At 50.2% G+C, this 21044-nt stretch overlaps 10 protein-coding genes across 10 annotated transcripts; 7 read left to right on the top strand and 3 right to left on the bottom strand.

Moving 5' to 3' along the window:
* Positions 1 to 1612: 1612 nt before the first annotated feature.
* On the top strand, positions 1613 to 2698 carry N7473_004011 (uncharacterized protein; the record flags this gene model as incomplete). Its single annotated transcript, XM_057149951.1, has 1 exon — positions 1613 to 2698. The coding sequence occupies one exon, from the start codon at positions 1613 to 1615 to the stop codon at positions 2696 to 2698; it is 1086 nt and encodes a 361-aa protein (XP_057013605.1).
* Positions 2699 to 3180: 482 nt separating this feature from the next.
* Positions 3181 to 3988, bottom strand: N7473_004010 (mitochondrial 54S ribosomal protein bL19m; the record flags this gene model as incomplete). Its single annotated transcript, XM_057149950.1, has 3 exons — positions 3181 to 3271; positions 3346 to 3727; positions 3793 to 3988. 3 exons carry the CDS (start codon positions 3986 to 3988, stop codon positions 3181 to 3183), a joined length of 669 nt encoding a protein of 222 aa, XP_057013604.1.
* Positions 3989 to 4124: 136 nt separating this feature from the next.
* Positions 4125 to 5448, top strand: N7473_004009 (uncharacterized protein). Its single transcript, XM_057149949.1, has 2 exons — positions 4125 to 4301; positions 4369 to 5448. The coding sequence occupies exons 1-2, from the start codon at positions 4208 to 4210 to the stop codon at positions 5340 to 5342; spliced, it is 1068 nt and encodes a 355-aa protein (XP_057013603.1). The 5' UTR covers positions 4125 to 4207; the 3' UTR covers positions 5343 to 5448.
* A 159-nt stretch (positions 5449 to 5607) lies between these two features.
* N7473_004008 (uncharacterized protein) lies at positions 5608 to 7610 on the bottom strand (the record flags this gene model as incomplete). Its single annotated transcript, XM_057149948.1, has 4 exons — positions 5608 to 5703; positions 5767 to 6441; positions 6625 to 7013; positions 7070 to 7610. The coding sequence occupies 4 exons, from the start codon at positions 7608 to 7610 to the stop codon at positions 5608 to 5610; spliced, it is 1701 nt and encodes a 566-aa protein (XP_057013602.1).
* Positions 7611 to 7930: 320 nt separating this feature from the next.
* Positions 7931 to 9205, top strand: N7473_004007 (uncharacterized protein). Its single transcript, XM_057149947.1, has 3 exons — positions 7931 to 8068; positions 8132 to 8430; positions 8496 to 9205. Exons 2-3 carry the CDS (start codon positions 8198 to 8200, stop codon positions 8854 to 8856), a joined length of 594 nt encoding a protein of 197 aa, XP_057013601.1. The 5' UTR covers positions 7931 to 8068; positions 8132 to 8197; the 3' UTR covers positions 8857 to 9205.
* Positions 9206 to 9610: 405 nt separating this feature from the next.
* Positions 9611 to 12686, top strand: N7473_004006 (Hid1 family protein; the record flags this gene model as incomplete). Its single annotated transcript, XM_057149946.1, has 8 exons — positions 9611 to 9706; positions 9775 to 10393; positions 10446 to 10543; positions 10595 to 10837; positions 10890 to 11243; positions 11293 to 11536; positions 11603 to 12117; positions 12171 to 12686. 8 exons carry the CDS (start codon positions 9611 to 9613, stop codon positions 12684 to 12686), a joined length of 2685 nt encoding a protein of 894 aa, XP_057013600.1.
* A 405-nt stretch (positions 12687 to 13091) lies between these two features.
* On the top strand, positions 13092 to 14385 carry N7473_004005 (uncharacterized protein; the record flags this gene model as incomplete). Its single annotated transcript, XM_057149945.1, has 6 exons — positions 13092 to 13256; positions 13358 to 13377; positions 13446 to 13477; positions 13537 to 13598; positions 13657 to 13781; positions 13836 to 14385. The coding sequence occupies 6 exons, from the start codon at positions 13092 to 13094 to the stop codon at positions 14383 to 14385; spliced, it is 954 nt and encodes a 317-aa protein (XP_057013599.1).
* Positions 14386 to 14551: 166 nt separating this feature from the next.
* On the bottom strand, positions 14552 to 14905 carry N7473_004004 (uncharacterized protein; the record flags this gene model as incomplete). Its single annotated transcript, XM_057149944.1, has 2 exons — positions 14552 to 14742; positions 14824 to 14905. 2 exons carry the CDS (start codon positions 14903 to 14905, stop codon positions 14552 to 14554), a joined length of 273 nt encoding a protein of 90 aa, XP_057013598.1.
* Positions 14906 to 15604: 699 nt separating this feature from the next.
* On the top strand, positions 15605 to 17257 carry N7473_004003 (H3 histone acetyltransferase RTT109; the record flags this gene model as incomplete). The annotated part of the gene is made up of 1 exon (XM_057149943.1): positions 15605 to 17257. The coding sequence occupies one exon, from the start codon at positions 15605 to 15607 to the stop codon at positions 17255 to 17257; it is 1653 nt and encodes a 550-aa protein (XP_057013597.1).
* A 394-nt stretch (positions 17258 to 17651) lies between these two features.
* N7473_004002 (uncharacterized protein) lies at positions 17652 to 20779 on the top strand (the record flags this gene model as incomplete). Its single annotated transcript, XM_057149942.1, has 6 exons — positions 17652 to 18106; positions 18158 to 18323; positions 18378 to 18905; positions 18957 to 19149; positions 19203 to 19328; positions 19380 to 20779. The coding sequence occupies 6 exons, from the start codon at positions 17652 to 17654 to the stop codon at positions 20777 to 20779; spliced, it is 2868 nt and encodes a 955-aa protein (XP_057013596.1).
* Between the last annotated feature and the right edge of the window lie 265 nt (positions 20780 to 21044).

Here is a 21044-nt window from a genome sequence, read left to right as displayed (position 1 = left end):
GGAGGGACCAGGTGTACGAGTGATGTCTCTTCCTAACGCTATGGGAACTGTGCACCTATCGAACAGAAGCATGACATGAAAAGAATACCTGTCTCCTCTATATATTTTTTTTGGATTTTTAGTGTGTGCGCCTAGGTATATACTTTCATAGTCGGGAATATCCGATGGCGACGAATTATCGATTCGGCCTAGTTCAGTATTGTAGACAAATACGTAGCTGATATGGATGATGGCTTGAATATATATCCATTCTACGATACCTTTGCTGTGAATGGGGGCCTAATATTTCACCCGCCCGGTATGTTCAGGCAGTTGCCTGCCAAGGTTGGAGTCGATAGAAATACGACACACTTTTGCTTCTTTCAAATCTGTGCTCTAGTTTCAGTCGCAAAGCATTCACTATCTGTGAAATATCCGCTGTGTCAAATGACAGCCGAACGTCCTATGAGCGAAGAAAGTGTTGAAGAAATTCGTGGTTAGATGCCTCCCACGGTAACAACAAAAGGCGAAGTCTACAGCGTTGGCCAGTCCTCGGCTTAATATGCCTTTGTTAACGCTTATTCTTAGGCGTGCTACTTAATAGCAGACCTAGGGTCATACTGGTAGAAGTTGACAGATAAGGTAACCTGATACGAGCTTCAGTACGCAGTATATAATAGACTTTAATGGTGCGGTCATTGATCTTCCTATAGGAACATAACTGTGCAGCACGATATCTGCCTGTGGAAGAATCCAGCTAATGTACAACGGATGACTGCTTAAGCGAAGACTAAGCTGCATGAGAGGCTTGATTCAATGATTTAAGAGTGACTAGTGACGGAGTACTAACTAACTTAACTAAATAACTCATGCTGTCGCTAAGCCTTAGCTGAACCACTACAACAGGTTCTATTTGTGGGCCAGAAGGCTGCCCGACGGTCTCCTTGGCCTTGTCTTGAATGGGGGCGTTTGCCTGCATTTTTTTGAAACCTGCTCGGTGGAAATCCAAAAACCTCCACCTCGCGTTCGGATTTCCCAATTTGCCGTTCAATTTCCCCGAATAGTTGCTGTGTCAGCGCAAATAGGTCTCGCGTGGGAAGAAGATCAAGAGACAACATTGCATGAAGCGATATCTGCATGTAACCCTAGGTTGAGCAGGGTTTATCATTGATTGATAATGAAACATCCCACTATTCGGCTGTCCGAGCGTCCGACGCCCCGAAAGTATAGAGGCACACAAGGGATGCAATAGTTTAGCCAGTGTTATCCTAGAAGGCTCGCAACAATGCAGATCTCAAAAGACAAGTCCACTCAAAAGCCAAGCAGCGGGCCTGGAGCTCCACTCCTTCGGCGGCGATAAGCGACGCCCAAGTCCGAAATGGAGCTTTTGTGTTGTTGCATGAAAGAAATTAAACGAGGCTGTGGGTAGCCGTGCGTATCGAGGTGTCAGAGACGTCCGATTCCTCCGACTTTGGTGGTGGTAAGGCTAGCATTTATGAGTGAAGTTGGTATTTAATCACGCCATCTGCCCCCAGAATGTAGCCTTCTCCCAGCGTTCTCATTGCTCTATATCCAGTTAAGCTTATTCGCCCCAAGGCCCTAAAATCCCATTGTTTACCTTTGAATTCGCGCTATGGCTATCAACGATGCTCTTCAGGCCAATGGCTCCCCCGCGTCACCTGTGCCCAAGCGGCTTTTGCTCGTCAGCGTGCCCCGCACTGCGTCCAATCTGCTCTTGAAGGTTTTGAATATCTCCAAACAGCCACAGCTGCTCACCAACCAAAGAAGCGGCTATTTCTTCTACCCAGCCTTCTCTGCTGCTGCCCAGGATGGTATCTTGGGCAAGGAGCCGGGCAATTGGAGCTCTGACGAGAAACAACGATACAAGGCTAGTAACCAGGCATGTCTAAATGCATTGGAGGATTATTCGACACGGGCGGAGGAAGAGAAAAAGGCCATGTTCGTCAAGGAGCATGCATTCTGGTTCTTCAACCCAGCCGCCCAACACAAGTTGATGACCGGCCAAGAGTATCCTGAATTTTTCGAAGAAATGCGAGTCGACATCGCCGACAAGTATGGTCCGACACAAACATACTCCAAGTCCAACGAGACTTTCTTCTCCGACGAGTACCTTCGTAGTTGGCAGATGGCCTTCATCATCCGCCACCCAGCCCTTGCTTGGCCTTCCATGTACCGCGCCATGCAAAAAATCGCGGCAGAAGGATTCATGGACGAGGATGGCGTAAAGGGCTCCTCATTGACCAACATGAGCTTCCGCTGGAGTCGTCTGATGTATGACTGGTGCTTGGAGCAACCCGATGTCCCGACTCCACCTCCGGTTGTGGACGCCCACGATCTCATACATAGTCCGGAGATTGTCCTCAAGCTCTGTGACCAGACTGGGCTCGACAAGGAGTCTCTACAATTTGAATGGTGCGGCAACGATCACAAAAAGTCACAGAACTGGGCTGCGCCCAATGAGGTCGCCAATGAGAAGGAGCTGGCCATGCATAGGCGGGCCGCCTCTATCATGCTGTCCACCCTGGAAGCTTCCAACGGCATTGTCCTTGACAAGGCACCGGACCATGTCGATATCGCGGCGGAAGCTGTGAAGTGGAAGGCCGAGTTTGGTGAGGAGGTCGCTGGACTCATCGAGAAGGCCGTCTGGGACTCAATGCCAGATTACGAGTACCTGAAGGCCCGACGCCTCACAGCCTAAGCAATGAAGGATATGAGGCAGCAGATACGGGCCATGCCTGCTGCCATGAGTTTTTACAAAGTGGGATATATAACATATTATGGATTGACGGTTGCATAGGCAGGTCTTTTGGATATAACCAGCGGTTGGCACTTATGAGCTTCAATAGTACAGTTAGGGGTGTATGCAAGCTCTTCTCAGCAGACCCAATTACGATTTTATGATACTATGTGCCAGTTCCTATTTTCTCAACCGGTTATATACCTGGTAGCTTCGATCATGTGGAACAAGCTTCCCCCATTCATAGCGGACTATCCCAACAATCCTCGGTACGAGATCAAGCTACGCGTAAATCGATTTGATGGGCTGTCTGCTGCCCGCTTAGTGTCGATCCATCGAAGCACGTTTATGAAAAGAGACTGTATAATTGAAACAGATTGGATATGAACAAGTAATAATACATCCTGAATATGCTAAATTGATCGCTTCTGACACTCCTACAATCACCGCTTGCCGCCACCCATGAAGGCCTTCTTCTGGCGAATATAGGCGTTGACAACGTTCTCCACACTGCGGCGGTCGTGCTTGCGGGACCTGTGAAGCAGAAAGCAGTCAGTTAGATGTTTACAAAGTTGGTACTCTCGGGGGTCTTGAGGTAATTGACGAACCGCATGTAGTACAATCTCGCGCGACGAATCTTGCGCTGCGCACGCTGGACAATCTCCACGCTCTGCACATTGGGGTTGAAAACCTTCACCGACAACTCAACGGCGACACGAGTAAGCTCATTGCGGAGCAGGAAGGAAGTGTCGATTCCGCGCAGCTTGATGCTCAAAACGACGCCGTTGAATGGGTCGCCGTTCTTGAATGTAACACGAACAATATCACCAGGCTTGATACTGCGGGGATTCCGACGGTAGTCGAACAGAGCCTTGCGTTCACCCTTGGGGTCGAGGGTTTCCAATTGGGTCTCCGTGACCTTTGCGACGGGGTCTTTGCATGCTTTGCGGGCGGAGGGGGGAGGAGTGTAGACCTTGATAGGCTTGGGGGCTGCGATTGAACAGTTTATCAGTCAATTGATAGGTATCTGAATGGTTTCTGCTTGTAGCACATACCGTTCTCGGGGCGCATGCGAACTGGTACTTGTGATAGGAATTGCTCGGGGAGACTCTGAGGGAGAGGAACGCGCTGGGGGCGCTGGGAGTAGGCGGTTGAGAGGAATCGGCGACCCAGTTGAGGCTGAATGACCTCCTGGGTCTTAAACAAAGACCTCAAGCTGCCCAGTGGCCGCATTGTTGGTAGAGCTGCCATGGTTGTGATAGGTTGAGGATAAAGACAAGAAAGTCGGAGTCGAGTTTTGGATGGAACGGACCGGCAGAATTTCCGCCAAGCCCCGATTTTGTTCAGCGATGTTCTTCTCCGCCTCGACTTTCTTCTCGCGTTCTGCCTTTGCTCCTTGAAAAGCGCCCTGGTGCATTGAGTCGTTGTTTTCCTGGGCGACTTCAAGTGCAGTTTTTGTCATTTCTCGATATGGCGCAATTCACTATGGGTAGCTTTGCCCGCTGGTCGAGCAGCATGCGCCTGTCGGTGGCCACTCAAACTCGCAGTTATGCCTCAAAATCAGGTAAAATACTACCCCATGAGCTCAATTACTTCAAGTACAATATGCTTATGACGATTTGCTACTACAGCAATCCCAAAATTCTCCTCGACCTCTTCCCCCGAACTTGATCAGCTCCTCTACCGATTCCGTGAAGACCGCTTCATCCCATCAGGCCTGCCGAACCAGCAACGCCGAAATATGTTCAAGGAGAAGCACAGGCAGCGACTGGAGGACGAGCCGATTACCGTGGCAATTAGTGAGACGGAAGACTTCACATTGCGACCCATGAGAATCAATGAGTTGCCGACGAAAAAGGACGCCTACGAGGTTCTGCGGCTCATTGCTGCCACAAACGAATGGAAGGCCCTCGTGCCCTTCTTGAGTGGCATGTACATGTCAAACCTAAGGCTCAACACCAACCGTTTTGCACAGATCGTTCGCAAGGCCAGCGAGGCCGGCAAGCTCCCCGTCATCATGGAATGTATCCGCCAGGGACATCGCACCGGTTTCCACCTTCGCGACTTGACAGTCGTGCAACGCCTCTTCTACGACATCCACATTCTTGCACAAAGCGCCGACTTCAAGGGGCCTGCCGTTACCAAGGCACTGAACATGGCGAAGCAGGCGGTGGATTTGATGGATCAAGATGTTGAGACGCACACCTCCCTCGCCAGGGCCGAGAACCCCAAGCACCAGCCCTTCGTTATCGGCACGCTTCTTGAGCTCAGTGCTGCCCGTGCGATCAACGAGTTTGGTGGTAAGGACCAGGCCAACGAGGTTTTGAGCTATGCGCGCAAGTTGGTCGTCTCCTGGCCAATCGTCAAGGAGCAAGGCGAGCTGGCGGGTGGAGTTAGCTCTGCTTCGGAGCGGGCCCAGCAGATCATTGCTGTCTACAATGGATTGCGGCTGAGCCTCTCCATCCACGGACTAGCCCTCGACAACACTCTCCACGACTCTGTGACGGCGTGCCTGACTGAGGCAAAAACCGAGCTGGAGAGTCTTGTTGACACCGTGGAGCAGACCCACGTTCAGGAGTCTGTGCGCACTATTCTTAACGCATAATCGCCCCGGTCGAGGATAGTGGCAGGGCCTACTTGCATGTGTATATTAGTTTTATTTCGACATTGGAGCCAACCTTGTACTTCACTAAATGAACATTGAATTACTCGATAAAAATGATGCGACAAGTACTTAATTAGATTTGGATTCTCAACATCAAGGGGCTTGACAGTCATTCATATGGAATTTTATGGTCTTTAGAAGAACCGAAAAGGAACGATAACGCTTGAACAGCAGGGACTGTTTTATGCTTCCATGGGTGCTAGATCTAGGCACTCAATTCAAGGGTGTTGTCCGTGCCGATGCGTCCTCGTGCAGATAGAGTAGTTTTGCCGCCCACAACCGCGGGACCAGCCACCAAAATCTAGGGAAAACCACGTATTAGCTGGATGTTCTGAAGAGACAGAGAGGTTCAAATAGGTCTTACCTGTCCTTCGGGGTAATCATCAGATTGGCTCTCGGGGACGCCAGTCAGGGTGACCTCAGTGCTGCTAAGAGGAGCACCAAAGTGGCTTGGGCCACTGGCATCACGGTAATCAAACACATTGGTCTGGCTGATAGCGCCGGCAATGCCAGGCCCAGTCAAAGCAGAAACGATGCGAGTACCCATGTAAACTCGGAGGTCCGTCAGCTGCTCCGAGGTCATACGGACTGAGGCATCGGCATCAACACGATGAGAGATACAAAGGAGACGCAGTTTTTCCAGCGAAAGCTCTGCAGTCGGTCCGACCTGTGCAAGCTGGCTGAAGAAGTTTTTGGATGGCATGTTGCCTGCATCCAGAGTCCGGGCCTGCACCCACCGGCCCAAAGAAGAGATCAAGCCGGTGTGGGGTTTCATGACACGGTCATGGTATTCAGACATGGTACGTGAAGACGCAATGATGACTGTCGGGGAAATGCCTTTGGTGGCGAGGGCGAAGTCGACATTCTCACCAGCAACCGAGTTCAAGGCAATCGAGGCGTTCGAGAACAGGGCATTGAAGATTTGGCAGAGAGGGTATGATCGGGACAGCGAATCAATTGAGAGGACGAGATCAGAAGAGTTGAAACGCTGAGTGCGAGGGAGCGCTGAGCCGAGAGCGCTGATGGCGGCCACGAGGTTCTGTAACAAATGTTAGAGGTATATCTATAGCGTGGGCTGAGGGCTTTAGGCCACAGGATTCGGCAACTCTGAACAAGCCGTCATTGAAAACGGCCAGCCATTTCAATACAGGCTCAGGCCGCATGCATGACTGTTGCGCCATAGCCAAATCCATGTGGATCTTCGGGCAATAGTTTCTCTTACCTCTTGCTTGAAATCAATAAACTCGCCATACTGAGACTCAGAAGGCCAAACGGTATTGACAGCAGGGGCAGGGGTCGTAGGGTCATATTCGGGAACGTCGAAGCCAGCAAGGTCTTTGCCTTCCTCTGCCAATTCATGCCAGACAGTGACATCGAGAGTCTCCTTGGCATCCTTGGGTACCTCATGCCAATCCATGTGACGGTTGCCATACTTGGCGACCCAGATCACATTGGAAATTTGCTTGTTGGCCTTTGTGACAAGAGACAAATCAACCGAGCCAACTTCGGCAATTAGAGCATCGGCTTTGGCGTTTTGCAGATGGCTTGACAGGCTCGCGGCGGGAAGGTTGTGGGGGATCAGGACAATTTTGAATCCGTAGAAGGATCCAGCTATAAAGCCATGCATTAGTTCGTCATAGAGGTAGATTGAATGAGGTCAGTCCTACCGAAAATAGATGCCAGCAATTCGATAGAGTCCGTCAGGCAAACGGCAACGGTCTTCACCTCGGCTTTTTGGAGATGACGGCCAATCACATTGATCTCCTGCGTGACCTGAGACAGAGAGTGTTCAATGGCATTCTTGCCGAGGACAGTGTAGATTTTGCCCTGCTTCCCAGAGGTGGTACCATCCTCGTTCAGAGCTCCACGGACAGCAGTCTTCCAAATATCACGTAGATCACCCCGTCGACCGGCAGTCCACTTGGGAGCTCCTGGATCTTTCACATTCAACCCTGACCGCAGAGGGAACCCATATGGTGTCTCAAGGCTGCGGTAGGTTGCCGACTCGCCCGCTTGTCGGATGGGAGATGCTGTAGATTGACGAGCAAGAAGGAACGGATGGACATCAGGGTCCTTGTTCGAAACAACCGAGTAAATGGCAAATGCAGCAAGAATTCCAGCAAAAAGTGTGGTATAGATGTTCCAGTCTGCTAGAACTTCCGACACTGCTGCATCTAGCTTCTCCAGAATCGGAGCCTGGTCGGCCATATCGGCTAATTGACGGTAGCTCGGCCGTCTGGAACTGTCAAAACTTGGATAATCAAATGGCAGAGCCGAAGATCTGCGAAGTGTGAAGCTGAAGAATAAACCCGAGAATTCCCACAGTCAAATTTGTCGACTGTCGGATGATGACAAACAGCTGTCAGAGTGTCAACAATAAGTTAATCAGCCCCAGATACCACGATGACGTTTGAGGGGTTCCGCGGAAGGCGGAAGAGGCGGCGGGTCGGGTCAACCAAAAAACCGGCGTTTAATCTTGACGCGCGCGGCGGCGTCTGTTTCTTCGCTGATCCTAGCCACTTTGCGACCATCAAAACATCTCCTGAGGGATGAGCTTTTGAACGACACTTTTCGCCCAAGGCAATTCCAATGCCAGTGTGAATCTGAACAACCCTTCTTCTTTCCCTCAAACCAGGTAAGTCCCACCCCCAATTTTCGTCTAAAAGGTAAGCTGCTCCCGCGTCCTGCTCAAGTGCTCAAGATGGCCATGTACTGATCACAACCTACAGCCCCTCTATTTGTTGCTTTTCATTGCGTTCCCACGACCCCTGCATTTCCGTGCAATACTGCGGTCCATGGCTACACAATCGCTTCCGTCCACACCCAAAGTCGCGCCTGCCGCCGCGCCCATCTCAACTCCTGCCTCGGAGGGCCCAGGAACTCCAGGCAAATGGCGCCATCCTCAACTCAGTGAGGTCGTACGACGCCAGAATGCTTCAACATTCAATGATAAGAATCTCCGGAGTGTGGTCTGGAATGGAGCTACACTGGTCTCGACATGGCTTTTCGGGGGCATCTTGAAGTCTTAGTAAGTCCTGGCTGTACTCACCCTTGAGCGCTTGGATGATTCAGTCCTGACTGGGTTCGCAACAGCGCTCGCCGCGTATTCGACAGTGACCCTGTCTACCAGCACCTGCCTTTGCTCCTTCTGCAGGCGCTTCTGCTCTTCAATATTCTCCTCGCGCTGTACCCCCTCTTCAAGCCAAAGGATGACCTTGCCGATATTCCTCTCACCCCTACTCAACGTGCACTTCTGGGGCTGGACCCCGGCGTGGTGGTGCCTCCTACTACCCCCGGAACTACCTACGTGACTCCACCCCGCTACCGCTTGTCCACTTCGCGCAAGGCAAGCCCCGTCAGTGCGAGCCGCCAAACCCACCTCTCCATTGTCCTCGACCCCTACCTATACAGATCGCCGTGTCTCCTCGGGGACACCATTCTCGCCCGTTTCTAGTCCACTGTTTAACAAGGCTGTGGCTAATGGAGGTCGGGAATCAGCTCGGAGACTGAGCATCGGGTCCTCATCCCCTCTGGCCCGAAGCAACTCGTTCGGGGAATCCACTATGTCTGGCATGTCTGGCATGTCCAGCATCGGACCCAGCACGCCTTCTCCGCTTAGTGGAAAACGTCGTAGCCTGGGTGTGAGCAACAAGTGGCTTTACGAGAGAAGCCGGAGGCTATCAGCCAGCAATGGAGCTATGTGATAGCTGGTCATTTATCATCGGTGGCGTGATTAGGAGTTGCATGTTGAATTACGGTTTTGAGCGAACTTTTAGTACTGAAATGATTATTGAATTAATTACGCCCTTATTTTGCCCATATCACCCTAGATGGCGATTTGCCTGCCGGACATAGAACTTGACAAGCTCGAGAAAGCCGCGTCACCACGATGTAGATGAAAATAGAAGCAGGGAGTAATTAAAAAAGGCGATTGAATACAAGGACCGAGATTAATCTCGAATGAAGCATATCAAATTGTCGGGAACGGCCAAGGGGTGTGTGGGGATCGCGGCGACATCATTCACCGTTCAACTTTGTTTAGGCGGCTCGGTAGGCCAAGGTGGTTCTGGCCAAGACTCCGCACCAGGAACCCACGTAACCACTAACAGTCCACGACAACAACAGGCAACGCGAACTCTCGATAATCTCAGCCTTTCTGCTGATCTTCTACATGAAGCTCTCGCTTTGAGCGACTGGTCTCTTCAGCGATGGGGGCCTCGGAGTCGAAGCTTGTCTTCAAACAAGGCATCTTCCGCCTGTCGGAGGAGAAGGAGATCCCCGCAGATGACCCCTACTGGACACGAGTAAGTTGTTGGAGGATGGCGGACTCAACCATGGACGTTTTGGATCGCCGATACTGACACTGCTCAAGTTCTGGGAACTTCCCGAATCTACAGAAGACGTCTTCAGCTTGTTTACGCCGGCTGACATCCGCCGCACGCGCGATCATGCCTTATCCAACTTCGAAACACTATTATTATCAGTCTCATCTAGACTGATAGTCCTCAAGAACCATCCCTCGTTTCCGGACCCAGACCTTGCACCCGAGCGCGATGTGCTCAACTGTGTCCGAATCCTCACTCGGCTGCTCCCCTTTGTCTACGAAGCCGAACACCTGGAGGACTGGGAAGAGAAGTTCTTCTGGGCGCGTCGCAAGAAGAAGACTAGACAGGCACAGATTGCTGGGGAAGTTCTGTTCGATGAAGCACAGTCGGACCCGCGGGATGGGCAGTCCCCGCGCGCCGAAGAATATGAGGATGTGAAGCCTCTTGCGGAGGAGCTGATCGATACACTGCTTGACCTTCTCTTCTTTGCCGACTTTACTATCCCGGTTCTCCCGACTGCGAAGAGCAAGATTTCATACTCGATCTGGCAGAGCGGTGTTGGTTGTAACACTGCAATGGGATCCAGCAAGACCCTGGAGCATAACCGGTGTGAGGTTCTACGACTACTATTGACGATGACGGGCAAGGCAATGTACCTTCCATCGAGTGAGTTTGGTCTTGGGAAAGGTTGCCGGTGACGATTCGCTGACTCTTCTAGACACACTCCCTGTACAAGGTGTCAAGGCAATCACCTATATCACCACTTGCCAAGATAAGCAATCTGTGCTGACGCTATTGTGTTCTCTTCTGAACACGGTATGTTCAATTTGACTTGGGACTATCTGACAAATGCTGATTTACCGCTAGGCCATGAAATATAACCCTGCAGCATGGCGCGTCCCCTACGACCATGTCGTATGGAAAGATCCCAAGCAAATCCTGGTGATTTACTGCTTGCAGCTCCTCCTTGTTCTGCTCCTGTATCCTATTCCAGAGGATGGGCGCGGGGCGCCACCAAAGAATTACTATCGGCATTACTTCGGAAGGTTGCACAGACCCCAGGACTTCCAATTCCTTGTGGATGGTATGACGAGGATTCTGAACCAGCCTGTATGTGACAGCCATCGAGACCCTTTCGTACCTGATATTGACCGTGATATAGATGCAAGTCACGACTTCATATCTCCCCGGAAGCCAGAGATCCGTGAAATGGGCCCCAGAGATGTTGATCCTGTTCTGGGAGACCCTTCAATGCAACAAGCGGTTCCGATCATTCATCATCGACTCCAATCGCTCACATGACTTTTTGATTCTGTGCATCTTCTATGCTATGGAATACAGGACCGAGCCATCTAAACAAGGAATCGTGCGACTCTGCATCTTCATTCTTCAGACGATGAGTGCCGAGCCGAATTTCGGAAAGAGCCTGAATATGAAGTTTGAGGCACAGGAAACTCTGCCGCAGTCAATCCGGCTTCTCAAATTCCGTGGCAGTTATGCCGACTATCTCATCATGGTATGGTCAAAACACCCTAGGTATGCGGCCAAGACGCTAATCTTTGCAGTCAATTCAAACCCTCATGACTACTAGCAAAGGAAACCTGGATACAGTCTACCCTGCGCTCCTCATTATCCTCACCAATGTTGCCCCTCATATCAAACATATCTCCCCGAGCGCCTGTTCCAAGGTCATTCAACTTTTCTCCTCAATGTCGGCGCCGAGCTTCCTACTGGCCAATGAGACAAACCACACTCTTCTCGCATCCTTGCTCGATGTCATCAATGCGGTCCTTGAGCATGGCTTCACAGGTAAGTTTTGGAGAAACAAAATCTTGCCTTCGCTCTTTGTCACTGTGCTAGTGCTAATTAATGCAGAAAATCCATACCTTGTCTACGCAGTCCTGAAATACAAGGATCGATTCGAAGCCGTCCGAGCATTCACCCTCGAAAGTGGGCAGCAGGAAATCGAGCGCCAAAGAGAGAAGCGCAAAGCTGGAGATGCTCCTGGTGACTTTATTGCCAGTCCCACGCTTTCTCACTCCGAGGAAGATCTTCATGCTCCCTCTGGCACCAGATCACCTCTGACACGCATCCCCGAAGAGAATAGCGCGTTTGCTATTGGAGATGACGATTCTGATGATGAGGCGGAAGAAGGAGGTCAACGTACACCCTCTCAGTCTTCGCCGTCCGCTCAGACATCACGCAGACCCTCGTTTGCGTCGACAGTTGACGATACTTTCTCTCAGATCAGGGGCATCTCCGAGAAGGCACGCGGTAAACTACCAGCCGGGCGGCCGTCTTTCTCGCGACAGAACAGCATGACCAGCCAGACCAGTATGTCTGCTTTGTTCTCCGCAACATCTTGTGGTTTCACACCGACCGTGGCTTGGGTAAGTTATGACGGATATCTGAGCGCAGTATGAATTCTAACAAACACCTCTAGCTTGAGTCGTGGTTGCCGGAGCTCCCTCTACATACTATTTTAACTCTCATCTCCGCTATTGCGCCTCACATCCCCGACGCAGCACTTCAAGCTACATCTAGCCCAGAGGCCCGTACCCTGATCCACAATCTGCCATCCTTCGCCGAGGAGCCCCAAGTCACCAGCATCATTGCGGAGCCTACGCCTGTACGTGCACAATCTTTCGAGTGGTCAGCCCTATCCATGGGCTGGTACGAATCGCTCCTCTGGAGCTTCATCTTCTCCAGCGAAATGGTCGTTGGTTCTGCCGCGGGCGCTACCCCGGGCACTGTTGGTGTATGGAATGGTACTGCTATTCGACTCTTCCGAGTTCAAGAAGCGGCCGCTCAAGGCCCTACCTTGCTTGCCCCGAAGGGCGCCGTAGATGCTGTTGGCAGCAACTTGGTCCAACGCATTGGAAATCTCAGTCTCCGGGGCCGCAACTCAGTGTCCCAGGAGTCTCCGAGTGGTGCTTCTCCAAGCGTAAGGGAAGTTTGAGGCAATGTGAGGTGACGGATTCTTGGCGTACATAGAATCGCTTGCACGATATCAACTGTTTCCCGGTGCTTCTTCCATTTTTCCTGTTTCTTTGTATTGATACCTAAGTGATGAACCGCTCTCGATGACCCACTCAATTTATTTCCAGTAGTAGCATTTGTAAAAATGAGTTGGCCCAAACTTCACGGCCAATATGAACTCCCTGGTGTGTCTCAAAGTTGACTGCAGTGGCCCAATAATTGCATCGACCACGTGCGCTTGGCGCGTTCCGCCTTAATCGCGTTCTTTGTGTTCAGCACCTCTATTTCTCCTCGCACATTTCATTGAGGAATGAGACAGAGCTGACATCTTTCTTGAATTACATTCTCATGGTTCTGTGCTTTTGAACTCACCTATTTTGGAGATATGATGTCTCCATTGGTATTAATATTGACAGTGGTTGCGGTGCTTTTTGGGGGCCCAGACCCTGTCATCGGCCAGATCACCTCGGGTCTGCAGAGCATTCTGAAGAACACACATCACAGCAAGGAATACGGGTATCCGACTGATATTACGAGGGATCTACTGCCAGTAAGTTATGAATCTCCGTGGTTATATTCAAGAGATTTTCTGACTCGTGTTACCCACGGTCGGTCTTTTCGCCAAGAACTCTAAACTAACGTCACTCCTAGATTCCGGTTCATTCTCATAAGTAAGAACGCCCTCGAACTTGTTGGCTGAGTTTGGTTGTCTTGTACGGTCTTACTTATCTCATAAAAGTGACTATTGGAGGGAGAGGCCTTTCTATACCGGTAAGTCTCGCAACATCTCGCCCATGGGGATGGCTATTGACACTATTATCCACTCCTAGGTCTATCAAAAGGCTGCACTTCAACTGAAGCTGATGTCTGGCTTTACAACGGAACCCTATTTGTTCGTTATCCCGCAATTGGTCTATCCGGCTCTTCCGGGCTATCGCTGATGATAGAAGGTCGGGCACGATCAATCTGCCTTGACCCATGAGCGGACACTCGAATCCCTCTATATCAACCCGATTCTCGACATCCTAGAACGACAGAACCCAAAGAGCCCATTTGTCACATCACCTACCAGGAAGTAAGTTTTTTTTCTCGAATAATTCTCACTGAGTACTAACTCTATGGCTTTTAGTGGGGTTTGGGATACAACGCCAGACCAGACACTGTACTTCTTCATCGACGTCAAAACGTCCGGCCATGAGACATTCCAAGCCGTCATCGAGGCCTTAGAACCTCTCCGTATAAAGGGGTATCTAACTACCCTGCAGGGTGGTAAGACCTTGACCAACGGACCAGTTACTATCATCGGTACTGGGGATACCCCACTAGATATGGTCGCCCCCGTTGCGAACCGGGACTATTTCTTTGATGCACCCCTAGCACATCTCAATGATGCTAAGTACTCTGATATCACCGGTCTGGTGTCTCCCATCGCGTCGACCAATTTCGAAGAAGCCGTTGGCAAGATCACCAGGGATACAGACCCAATCCTGAACGATGATCAGCTCAAGGCTCTTCGGGATCAGATTGCTACCGCGAAGAAGCGGGGAATCGGTGCGAGGTATTGGAACACACCGTCTTGGCCGGTTCGCCAGCGAAATCTTGTTTGGAGGACACTTTTCCGCGAAGGGGTGGCCCTCTTGAATGCCGATGATCTTGATGCTGTGATTGCGGAATTCTAGGACAACCCGTAACTGCACATTATGCACCACCTACAAGTACTACAAGAGTCAGAGCCCAAATGAATATGTCAGATTCCACTACTTGCCTAAAGATGCTCCAGCGCCTGCGCTAAGAAAGAAATATCCCTAAGCGCCTCGGCCCGACCTACAAATTCACCGAAACTTCTCATCCAGATCTCAAGCAGGTGCGGCATTTGTGCGTCGACTGCTTCGCCTCGATGAAATGAATGTACCGGTTTGAACAACGTTCGTCCTCGCTGTCGATGTGACGGGCACACTTGATAAACTCGCCGCCTAGGGTATGGCCGCAGCAGTAACGAACCTGCAGCTGTGTGCATTTGCTTGGCATATTGTTCTCTGAAATAAGGCGTCTCGTACATCAGTTACTTGGTCTTGAGTTTGCAGGCTATGTCTTCTCCGTGTGTTTAGGCTACTCACCATCCCATCGGAACCGCGACTCATCCCACTTGTCGTATTTGCCATAGTACTTCTCGTACCTGACATATTTGTCGTAGGTCATTTTGAGAGTTTATCGGTCACCTCGAGTTTGTCAAATCTGGGGGGAAAGGGTGGTACTAAGGTGTCCTCGTCAGTATCTTGATACCCTGGAATCACCATTTGAGTGTTCTTACTCGGTTTTGAAGGAGTCACGTATCATAGATACGGGGTGAGATAATGAAGGACGGTAGGTGAAGTTGGAAGTGAGAGCTGGTGAGGACGTGGAGGAAGCTATATCTCCATCTCCATCTCGCACCTTCCAAGTCTGTACAAGGAAGAGGCTTACGGGGGCACACCGTAAGCCGATAAGAGATACTTCTCTCACTTGGAGCCTTCAAGCAATTACTTTCAGTGTACTCTCAACACCGAATATGTACACATCATCTGCCATAATTTCTGATTATCAGACTTCGCATGTCGGTGGCTTTGTAGTTCACGGTCCATCTCTGTGAGGAGGAAACCGCTAGCCGGAGATTTCCACACTGGCCAACATTCATCTAGTGTATTGAGCTTTATCGAGTTCCAACCTTGGGCCCTTGTGTTTGGGAATTAACCATGATGTGAGGCACAGGGCTATCGGATATACTGCTTCAAGGGCCATTGTTATGGTAACAGGCACGTGACCCGCGATGACAGGGCAAAATCGCATCGCCGTCAAAGATCCACGCTCACTTTCCTCCAACCTCGCCCCTAGCCAAATCTTATTGGATACAGGCTCACAATGGCACCGGATGGCGATCTGGCAGATCTCTTGGCCAAAGTGCTCCCCACCGGCGCCGTGCTGACTGTCCGCCATGTTTCCTCAACTCCAGCCCCTTCGGCTGCTCTCTTTGCGGCTGCGCCCGGTCAGGACGCCGAGTCAACATTCTGCGAAAATCATTTCTTGTCGGTCTCAATTGAGTCCTCTGAGCATGATGGAGCAGAGATCATCGTATTCGGAATGGAGGTATTGGTCTACAACTCGACCCACCTCACTACCATCTTTGTTTCAAAGGCGGACTCCACCGGATTCATACATCTATTGAAACTACCACAGAAAGTTTCTGTTCTGAGACTCGTCTCAAATACTTTTCTTTCATATTTGGCACGATCTCACCAACGTCCAGGAGTTCGCCTGGTAGTGTCCTTGTTCGCTCGTGCTCAGGATCAATACCTATTTCCGGGCAGCATCGAAAATGCCGAGAAGCACGTCCTAGATGACCGAGGCCTAATCAAGTGGTGGTGTCGAGCATTGGATCCCATTCTCCGCGAAAAGGAGCCCGAGTCAGTCTCAAAAGACTCAAAATCGCACGCGACGATTGAAGCAGCCAAGGCATCCGCCACTGCGTACCTGATTGTCCCCGGATGCGACCGTTTCGAGACACGCAACTTTTTCCCTGCATCTGCAAAATCCGATCCTCAAGGTCAGCCGCGATGGCTTGCCAGCTATCCTCTTCAGCAATTGTGTCGCGACCCATCAGCGCCGCCGCGCTGTCTTGTTCCCCGGCTTCCGGATGACCCCAAGACACGATTCCTGATTGACCTTGACGATGAGCTCCCCGAGCCTGTCGAAGCGGAGAATGCACCTCCTAGTACCGGCCAGTGGAAGAGTGTCAAATCTCTCGATCAGTTTTGGGAGATGATGTCGTTCCGTCAGGAGTGTTCTGCTGGTCGGCTGGTCGGGTTCCTGTGGCTTGTTATCAATCCGCCGGGTCTCATGAATTCTACCACCATGGCTAGCCGGGCTGGCAACGTGTCCGGCTCAGGCACAGCATCTTCAGTTGAACAGAGTTCCTTGCCTGCTGAGACCCAATCACGGCAAGATGCTAGCAAGTCGGAAACAAAAGAGATTGCGGGTGCGACAAAGGCGAGCGCTGAAGCCACCGATTCATCTACTGAGTCTCACGCTGAGCCGGTGGCTTCCGTGGAACACCAACCACATGCATCGTCTGCGGAGCTCCAATCAACAAACGCTGTTCCATTTTACTGGCCGGAAACTGGGCGCGGAAACGTCGTGCTAAGTGAAGCAGACTACAAGAAGATGATGGATGGAGTGCTCGATCATTTCTACGACGCAGATGAAATTGTGACCAGCACCAAGTCTTATATCAATCAGGTCGCCTCCCTGGCAGATCAATTGACTTGGGGCAAACGGGTCTCGGGTACCTGCAGTCCACAGGATACGGCCAACCAAGCTGTGTCAACGAATAATCTCCTAGACAGCGGACTGGTTCGCAAACGGAAGAAGCTTGAAGGTGATGAAGAAAAGAAGGATGCCAATGAGGCAATTATAGCACAGCCTAGTGGGACAGCTACCTCTGAGTCCACTACTGCGCAGCCAGCTGCCGTTAATATGCTCAGTGCAGGTTTGGTTCGGAAGAAGAAGAAGACATGAGGCATATACTCTTGAGGCCCTTCTTCATTGTTCTAGGGGATTGGAGTTTCGGGGAGAAGTTATCAATTCAAATATCAAAGGCAAGATAGGTGGAGAATTTATCAGGAATATAGCATTTTATTCGTCAGTCCAACCTCCGTGTAGATGTTTTCAATTGACATGATCATGTGAGGTATATGTACAGGTAATAGTTTCAGTGGCTGTGTGGATGTGATCCAATGAGAACTGCAGCATGCATGAATTCGGGACCACTCATCTCCGGGCGCTAACACCAAGCTCAGCCTTGTTAGGGGCGGCTTTCTCATCCTCGTGCACTTAATCACTCTACCAAGGCTGCCTTTTTCACCATCTACAGTTTTCGTCAATCCCGACCCTATACGATATATGGTCCATTATGGGTGACCCTTTTTCGGTGGCAGGAAGTGCCGTTGGGGTGGTATCCCTCGGTCTTCAAGTCTGCCAGGGTCTGGTATCATACATTAACAAATACAAATCTGCGGATAAGGAGGTCAAAAATATAAAATGCAAGGTTGAAGGCCTGAATTTGATACTACAAGAGCTTGACGATCTACTGAAAGGCGTTGACGGGACCGATCCGTCGCTGTCGGGCAAGTTCAAAGTCGCTCTCCGTATGATCACAGATTGTGAAAGCGGCATCGAGGATGTGAAGATCACTCTTTCGAAGATTCAAAGTTACTCTTCAGAGCCTTCACAGGCAGTCTTTCCAAATATTAAAACTGCCTCCAAGCGGGCACTGTACCCATTCCGACGCGACGCTTTGGTGGACCTATTGACTGTTCTTGAGGGGCTACAGGAGAACCTCGATACTGCATTGGCTTTGTCGCATGTGTATGTTGAACTTGTTTGTTTCTAAAATGTCCTGCACTAAACAACAGATAGTGCTTTGAGCCTTGACTACAAAAGCCGGATTGTTTCTGTGCAACAATCAACGATTGATATTGTCGCAAATACTAGTCAGACATTAGCTCTGGCCCAAGGTTTTGAACAGAGACATGAGGATATGGACCAGATACTCTCAAGGTTAGACCGGCGAATGGAGCAAATGGTAGGTATGGCGACTCTTCTTGTCCAACCTGAGCTGACTTGTTACTCATGATAGCAATCAACAATTACCCATTACTCTATGAGGAATCTACCTGAGCCCGCAACTCTTCGCTCAATCTTTGATACCCAGCAGGAAGTAGAGCGCGACATCGACACTTTTGTGACGAGTGTACAATCTAAGAAGCATCGACAAGTGAGACGTTGCTTCTGCAGTACACCCAACGGCTTTACCTCTGCTATCACACATAGGCGAGGATGTCCGCATTTTGTTGCAAGTCAGCGAGTAAAGGTCTTGCGGTCTCAGTACAAATTTTGCAACAGGTTTTTATCATGCGCACTTGACGTCTCACTGAGTATTACAACGGGAGCAGGCGGCTTCGCGATCAGCCCAAATCTAGCCTTCCGGGCAATCGTTAGGGACTCGCCTGCATTCGAACTGATGACCGATGCCATTGAATCTTTCCGATACTCAGGAGGTGGGCTTGAACTGCTCAAAGATCTGCGAGTAAAGCTTTTCCGCCTTTTTCAGGAAGGCAAAGCATCCCCGACAGATACAGATCAATATGGCGACACTATTTTCCATGTGAGTATTTACCTCAGGTAACACGTTGATCATGTCTAAAATTCAACACAGCTTCTGATGGACCTCATCGCCTCCACACTTTTTTCGACAAATGCGGCGTGTCTTCCAGCCGCCCATCAACTACTTATAGAATTGTCTTCGTCGAGCACTCTGCCCACCAACGTCGACAGTTTTGGAAGAACTATCGCTGACAAGTTATTATACGAGCTTTCTATAGACACTATCATCCAACAACGTGTAAGGAGTGAGATACAAATATCCGGGTACCTGATCGTAATCTTCTCTGGCATCATGGAGGGGGCGTCTCCCAAACCCACGGCATCCTACAAGATATACATTACATTAATTACGCAAACGGCGCTATTGGTGATGCCTTTCGGTTTAACCTAGCTCAACGAATGATGGAGTCAACAGACAACTGGAGTATGTACACCTTCTGTCAGGGATTGGTCCATCTAACCATACAATACGTAGATTTTCATGTTCCGGAACTTCTCGAGCCTCTCATGGTTTATGACAAGAACCTTTTACACTCACTTCTTATCGCCCCAAGTTTTCTCGCATGTTCGGAAATTCCGTATAGTTACAACTATTGGCCAGAAGGGCTTCAAGTCTTGTTGCAATCCGGGAAGTTGCCAAGTCGAGAAGCCCTGTTGTATGCGTGCTATGTGAATATCCCAGAAAGTGTGGGCCTTCTCTTATCGGCTAGATCGTTCTATCTTGGGTCAAGGCATATGGGGGCAGCGAGTCTGGGGCAGAGTATTGAAACTATGAGCCTGATAGTTGATGCATTCGTGGAAGAAAGGAGAGAACTGCAGTCCCTGGCAGAAAATCATCTTACCAGTGAGGAAGTCGCAAGCCTCCAGCTGAAGTCACACAACCTCCTTGACTTCCAGGCCCACAGAGCTTATGAATTATTGCAGGCGAGTGGACTCACTCTCCCTGACTGGGGGAATGAGAACAAGGGCTACTTAGCTTATGTTTCTATTCGAGACAATTGCGCCATGGCGGACTTTCTTTGGCACGGGGGCTACAGAGACGTTGATGAGATGGACTCCGAGGGCTGCACCAGCCTCATGTTTTCACAAACACTCGGATTTACTGACTGGCTGATTTCGCATGGTGCGGATATTCATCGCAGAGTGTGCGGCATACCAGCATTACACCTCATGACAGACAATGTTCACTTGAATATTTGGCCAGTCTGCAGCTCCGACAAAGGGATTCTTCCAACCTTCCAGCTCCTTCTGCAGGATAAAGCTCAGGACCATTGTGAATGTCCCTGTTCTTCGGCTGGTTGTCTTGCTATTACCCGGTTCCTGCACAACGCCCTTACCCGGGACTACCGGACAGGACCGAGGGACATTTTTGATATGATACGCCTTCTATCAGAACTGATCTCCCTTTTAGAGGAAGACCCTTCTCCTCACGCCGCTTTTGAGATCATCCGTTTCTTCAACTTTGAAGCGCTTCAACTCCCACACACGTGTCGTCATCCAGTGCAATGCTTGTCAACCGAAGATGGCGATTGCGATTACTCTCCTCACCTTGAACCATGTTATCACTGGGAACCAAGGGACTGGGAAGAAATTGACGAAATGCAGGATGAATGGCGAGAGCTGATCTCCGTGCATGAAGAATTGGTGGCCAGATTCCAGATCATGTATGAAACATCGGACCTGCCCCTGTGTGAATTCCTTGGCACTATTTGGCAGGAAGAAATGTTAAAAAGATCTCAGAATGATGACCCTCCAAGCCAAGAGGAAATCAGTCGAGTGCGTGAGCTAGGAGTGATTTTCGATGAAGTGGAGGATGACTTGTCTGGAAACGAGCCGGGCGACGCAGAGGTGAAGTCGGATGCTGAATCCAGCTGAGGAGCAAGAGAATACCAATTAATTCTCGATAATCGGGGAATTGAGTGGTATTTTGTACATGATTCTTATACTTATAAAGTTCGTAGATGGATGGATAATCAAGCAGACCAGCTATAGAACCCGAAGTATACTACCAAATACCAATCTGCATAATAGCATCTGATCTATAGATAATGCCGCATAAATTGGTCATGAATTCTCATATGAAATAGGCAGCAGAATTCAAAGAAAATGTGGAAAATGAGGATTCTTCCAGTCAGGGGCG

This window comes from Penicillium subrubescens, assembly GCF_028828155.1.
Source record: "Penicillium subrubescens strain IBT 31985 chromosome Unknown utg000002l_segment0_segment0, whole genome shotgun sequence".
Taxonomy (NCBI): domain Eukaryota; kingdom Fungi; phylum Ascomycota; class Eurotiomycetes; order Eurotiales; family Aspergillaceae; genus Penicillium; species Penicillium subrubescens.
Note: the sequence above shows the minus strand (reverse complement) of the source record. Positions and strands in the feature narration are given on the sequence as shown.

Bases quoted from the DNA above. Each gene is read 5' to 3' on its own strand.
- N7473_004009 (XM_057149949.1), top strand. From the start codon at position 4,208: ATGGCGCAATTCACTATGGGTAGCTTTGCCCGCTGGTCGAGCAGCATG. The intron at 4,302-4,368 runs GTAAAATACTAC...TTGCTACTACAG, and splicing joins CAGTTATGCCTCAAAATCAG to CAATCCCAAAATTCTCCTCG.
- N7473_004007 (XM_057149947.1), top strand. From the start codon at position 8,198: ATGGCTACACAATCGCTTCCGTCCACACCCAAAGTCGCGCCTGCCGCC. The intron at 8,431-8,495 runs GTAAGTCCTGGC...GGTTCGCAACAG, and splicing joins GGGGGCATCTTGAAGTCTTA to CGCTCGCCGCGTATTCGACA.